The sequence below is a fragment of the Limulus polyphemus genome, unplaced genomic scaffold, assembly GCF_000517525.1.
Source record: "Limulus polyphemus unplaced genomic scaffold, Limulus_polyphemus-2.1.2 Scaffold10643, whole genome shotgun sequence".
Lineage (NCBI taxonomy): Eukaryota > Metazoa > Arthropoda > Merostomata > Xiphosura > Limulidae > Limulus > Limulus polyphemus.
Genome location: NW_013676253.1, coordinates 1 through 5,558, shown reverse-complemented (window position 1 = coordinate 5,558; position 5,558 = coordinate 1). Strand labels below are relative to the sequence as shown.

The following is a 5,558-nucleotide window of genomic DNA, read 5'->3' as shown; positions in this document are numbered from 1 at the left end:
GAGCTTGAGTACGAGAAGTGAAGGGTGATATAGATGTGGGACTTTGTGAGCTTGAGCACGAGAAGTGAAGGGTGATATAGATGTGGGACTTTGTGAGCACCTACGTCTTCTTCTTCTTCTCCTAATTTACTTTTCTTAGCTACACGAGGGCTATCTGCGCCAGCCGTCCGTAATTTAGGTTAGAGGTAAAGCTAGTCATCACCACCCAACGCCAACTCTTTTACCAACGAATAGTGGGATTGATCGTCACATTATAACGCCCCCACGGCTGAAAGGGCGAGCATGTTTGGTGTGATGGGGATTCGAACCCGCGACCCACAGATTGCGAGTAGAGCACCCTAACCACCTGGCCATGCCGGGCCATTTTACATGCGAGACTGGCGAAAGAAGGTTAGGACTGGTAGACGAAGTATCCCCACCTATCTCTACAGTCACCTCGAAAACCCAGGGCACATTTTATATCCCACATTATAGCCTGTACCCTTTAATTTATTGTTTGAGCTTGTTTTGTTAATATAAATGTTTTTCATAACAGGTTTGGACTTGCTATTTTTAAAAATAACGCAGACCTTGCTTTTGAATCTTTGCTTCATTGGTTAGATGGAATATTATTTTTTGGTTAACTGTTTAAGTACTAATTTTCTATACATATATATTTACGTAGATATAAGCAATACATATATATATGATTATAAAGGAATGTTTATCTATAAAGGTCACACAAAATTTGTGTTCATTTTAACACAAAGTTATACTCAATTATTTTGGAGAAAAAACAGCAACAACAACAACAACTAATAGCAAAGTTACTTAGTTGAGGGGAACACACCCGCAAACACAAAGCGAAAAAAAACTAATGCCTCTTGCTGATCTGCTGTAATTCTCCGAAAGGGGGCAAAGGTCGCCTGGAGGGGTCACCTGTTTTAACCATTCCCACCACTGAAAAGCAATGTGTTATCTATCAGACAGTCAGTGGACACTAAGATAACATCACATAGGGGACGCTTAACATTGCAATATGTACTGCCGTGATGTCAGTAAAACGTGCGCATGCCATGAATCACGAGAAGAATTATGCACTCTGTAAACTACAATACAGCATAACAAATGAACTTCAAAATTAAGGAATAAAAATATTGGTTACACTTGATTTTATTTTATTTTACTTTTTAAACAGAACACTTTCGGGGACCCTGTGGAAGTACATTTGGTTGTAGACAAGGTGTTAGATGTAGTTATTACAGGTGTTATGTAGGTGTTATATGTGTGATTATTACAGGTGTTATATAGGTGTTAGATGCGTGATTATTACAGGTGTTATGTCGGTGCTAGACGTGTGATTATTACAGGTGTTGTGTAGGTGTTAGATGTGTGATTATTACAGGTGTTATGTAGGTGTTAGATGTGTGATTATTACAGGTGTTATGTAGGTGTTAGATGTGTGATTATTACAGCAAAAAGCAGTCTTTTAAACCTGTTCGAAATATTTTCGGAACCCTTTTACTTACAAGGTAAATACAATTGGAGTATTTTAAAACTACTCTGAATACCCAATCAGGTCTACTGAATTATAACTAAATTATAAGGTTGAATTTAAAATGCCTTACATTTTCTCATTTAAGTGTATTTTATGCATAGACGCAACTCCAGTCACTATTCTTCTCAAGAGGTGATAATTGTGGTAAACATCATCTTATTTCAGTACAATAGCTCAAGAACTTCTAATCATTCTGTACTGATAACTTGTTTGAAACCACTGAATAAATGAACAACATTTACATATGATTATAAGTTAGTTTGTCATGATCAGGTGAAGTGTTACGATTTTTTTAACTCTTGTAATCACGTTTTTTAGGTAATTCATCTTATCTGAAGTTTGGAAAAATTATCCAAAATTTGATAAATACTAAACGTGCTTATTTGTAGTTCTTTAAAATTATTAAATAAATGTACAATCCTTAACTTAAGGCTAAATTTTCGGTCTGAGAGTGCTTGTGGAAAAACATCGCGAGTATCAACAGCCGTCGTACACTTGTTTTATCGACTCTGGTTTCAATAGGCAGCCAGAAGTCGCTAGTAAGAAAAGGTAAGAGCTCTTCCATTGACTGAACAGTTTAAAGTAAAGTGTCAAAGCTTCATCTTTTCGCCAAGTCTCTTGAATTTGGAAACAGGGGATATCAGCAGTCAAGCTAGTCACGTGTTTGATCGGTGGAAGAACCGTTTGTGGTCTAAGGTACGCAGATGACAATGCATTGTGTTGAAGAACCGTTTGTGGTCTGAGGTACGCAGATGACTCAGCATTGTGTTGAAGAACCATTTGTGGTCTAAGGTACGCAGATGACACTGCATTGTGTTGAAGAACCGTTTGTGGTCTAAGGTACGCAGATGACTCTGCATTGTGTTGAAGAACCGTTTGTGGTCTAAGGTACGCAGATGACACTGCATTGTGTTGAAGAACCGTTTGTAGTCTAAGGTACGCAGATGACACTGCATTGTGTTGAAGAACCGTTTGTGGTCTAAGGTACGCAGATGACAATGCATTGTGTTGAAGAACCGTTTGTGGTCTAAGGTACGCAGATGACACTGCATTGTTTTGAAGAACCGTTTGTGGTTTAAGGTACGCAGATGACACTGCATTGTGTTGAAGAACCGTTTGTGGTTTAAGGTACGCAGGGGAGTCCTTTCGTTGGAGGAGGACAAGACATTGAAATGTCTAAGACTGTAAATGTTAACAGAGAGTGATAGGTCACGTGGTGATGCCAACAAAAAAAAACAACAACAGGTGTTACGAGCGAGCATGAAGCTTAGATTTTTGGGCCTTTTCCTAACTGGCTTTCATCGTGGCTAGTTATGCAGAAACTCAGTTTGAGGTGTTAAAGCTGTAGATTTAGTCACTGATCCAGTAGAGGTAATAATCCACTTTTTTTTACCCAGGAATGCATACTTGTTTTGTTCTATTTGTAATAAAGATTGTTCTTAAAATGTGTTCATTCTGTTTATTTTATTTTAAAACTCAGTAGAGTTTTATGTTCGAACCTGCTGTTCTCTGCTATATTTGTAGTTTTATGTTCGAACCTATTGTTCTCTGCTATATTTGTAGTTTTATGTTCGAACCTACTGTTCTCTGCTATATTTGTAGTTTTATGTTCGAACCTGCTGTTCACTGCTATATTTGTAGTTTTATGTTCGAACCTGCTGTTCTCTGCTATATTTGTAGTTTTATGTTCGAACCTATTGTTCTCTCCTATATTTTTTAGTATTATGTTCGAACCTACTGTTCTCTGCTATATTTGTAGTTTTATGTTCGAAACTGCTGTCCTCTCCTATATTTGTAGGGAGATCAGTTCACCTGAGAACACTCCAACGTGTTTGGGTGCACGCTGTCCATGAGACCGCCATATACGACGTTACCACTTGCTGACTGACTGACACTCCTGATATAGCAGATTGTTTGACTGGACACTTTACGTTTTATCTTTAGTACATTAGTTTTATTATCTAGTTATACTTACTGTAATAAGTTCTTCAAGTTATTTATTGTTTTTTTTCTTCTCTCTCTACTAGAAAAGATTCAGTTTGGAATCGTGTTAACCAGAGTTATTGTCGTTATCATAACACACATTATTGCTAGCATCGCTGCAGGGCTCTCCAGTTTAGACTTGCGCTTCTGTGCACTACCGGTAGATGGCTCTGAGCCAAAGAAAATACAGGAAAATGATGGGATCAAACCAGGGAGTGCACGAAATAGTACAAGACAGGTATTTGTATATAGACCAATAAAAGTTTTCACTCGTGTAACCTCACTAAGAAGTTAAACATATAACAAGTAAATTTCAAACTTAAGACTGTTTAACGATCAAATGCTGTTTGTATATTAGCACCTTAAGTATACAGTTCGTTACCACTTTTACTGTGACCAGAAATGTCTCGTAATTTCAATACAGTTGAAACTAACTTAATATTCTGATCTGCTAAACTTCATTTCTAGTTTGATATCTACTTTAAAAAAACACATTTTATTTACTTGAATCAAACGTATATTTCATACTTCAATGTAATTTTCCAGACAATGCAACTACCTGAGGCACGTATTCACGTGCAGGAGGCTCCTGGCACTGGCGAGGAACTTACAGTCGTCACCTTACCTGTGCAAGAAGGGTTTGTTTATGCCGTTCCAGAGGATCAATACGTCATTCGACGTTTAGAAGGGACATATGTGGCGCCCTCTACAAATCCTTATTTGGCATCGTTTTTTCCAAGTTACACAAAAATCAACGTGGAGTGAGGTTGTGTTCGTTAAAGATACAAAGTAGGAAACCTTACAAGTGTTTTTGACTCTTTTTTTCGTAATAGATAAAAACTTAGAAAAACATGGCAACTTTATACAATTCTGGAACACAGTATTTGAAACTGTAAAAAAGCGAAAATTCACGAGCATAATAACTCAAAATATTAGAATTTTAGCTTCATTATGTCGATTGTCTTATCATTAGCAGTATTTACTAAAACTTAAAACACCACAACATTAGTACATGTGTATTACTTCTTATATTGAAGAGTAAAACGTAACGAACTGTTGTGTTACACAGTAAAAAAATGTTTGTTTTTTTACATCAGAAACGTTGGTCCTCAACCAGCAATTGCTTAAGCTAACTTCCACACGAGTGACCGTGATCTCTGATAACGACCATCGTCCAACCTCTACTGATTACGTAACAAATTGTGATGAACACAGTAGTTAAACTAAACAGGCATCGGATCACAAATAGAGCGTATTAGATAAAACAGCCTTGTCATATGATGTGTCATGTTAATAATATTGAGTATAGGTAATACATCAAAAGTCGATAACAAAGAACGTGAGTGCCACGTGCCAAATTCACTGCCTAGGTTACAGACAGTGAGTGTCAAGTTGATACAAGTTGGTAAAAAATATTACAGATTTACACACCCTGTTGATAATATGGAGTACAGATACTTTGTGTCAAGTTGATATGATGGAGTATAGATACTAAAATGTCAAATATGAAATATAAATGCGTAGAATTACAACGTCTTCTGCTTGGCTAAATATGATGTACAAAGTCGCTTACACCTTGTAAGGTTGAAATGATAAACCCAAACACACATTGTTTATATCATGTACTATATATATCCTTATTAACGATATCTCGTACAGACCTGTATGGTAAAACAAAGTTAGAGCTTTCAAACTCACCCCCCCCCTTTACTCAGTTATATAGGCTATGAAAGTAAATAACAGATTGTCTCAGGATTGCTACTACAACCATCGGTTTTATTTGTAATGTTGCTGAAAAAAGACTGCTACTACAACCATCGGTTTTATTTGTAATGTTGCTGAAAAAAGACTGCTACTACAACCATCGGTTTTATTTGTAATGTTGCTAAAAATGACTGCTACTACAACCATCGGTTTTATTTGTAATGTTGCTGAAAAAAGGCTGCTACTACAACCATCGGTTTTATTTGTAATGTTGCTGAAAAAAAGCTGCTACTACAACCATCGGTTTTATTTGTAATGTTGCTGAAAAAGGCTG

The 5,558-nt window shown here is 36.8% G+C and overlaps 1 protein-coding gene across 1 annotated transcript in view; it reads left to right on the top strand.

The window, feature by feature from the left end:
• LOC106476462 overlaps positions 1-4,597 on the top strand; it is a 9,000-nt gene extending 4,403 nt beyond the window's left edge. The window contains exons 3-4 of the mRNA XM_022380327.1: positions 3,565-3,758; positions 4,067-4,597. Of these exons, the coding sequence (XP_022236035.1) occupies positions 3,565-3,758; positions 4,067-4,285 (413 nt within the window). The 3' untranslated portion in view covers positions 4,286-4,597. The remainder of the gene's footprint in view (positions 1-3,564; positions 3,759-4,066) is intronic.
• The last annotated feature ends 961 nt before the right edge of the window (positions 4,598-5,558 follow it).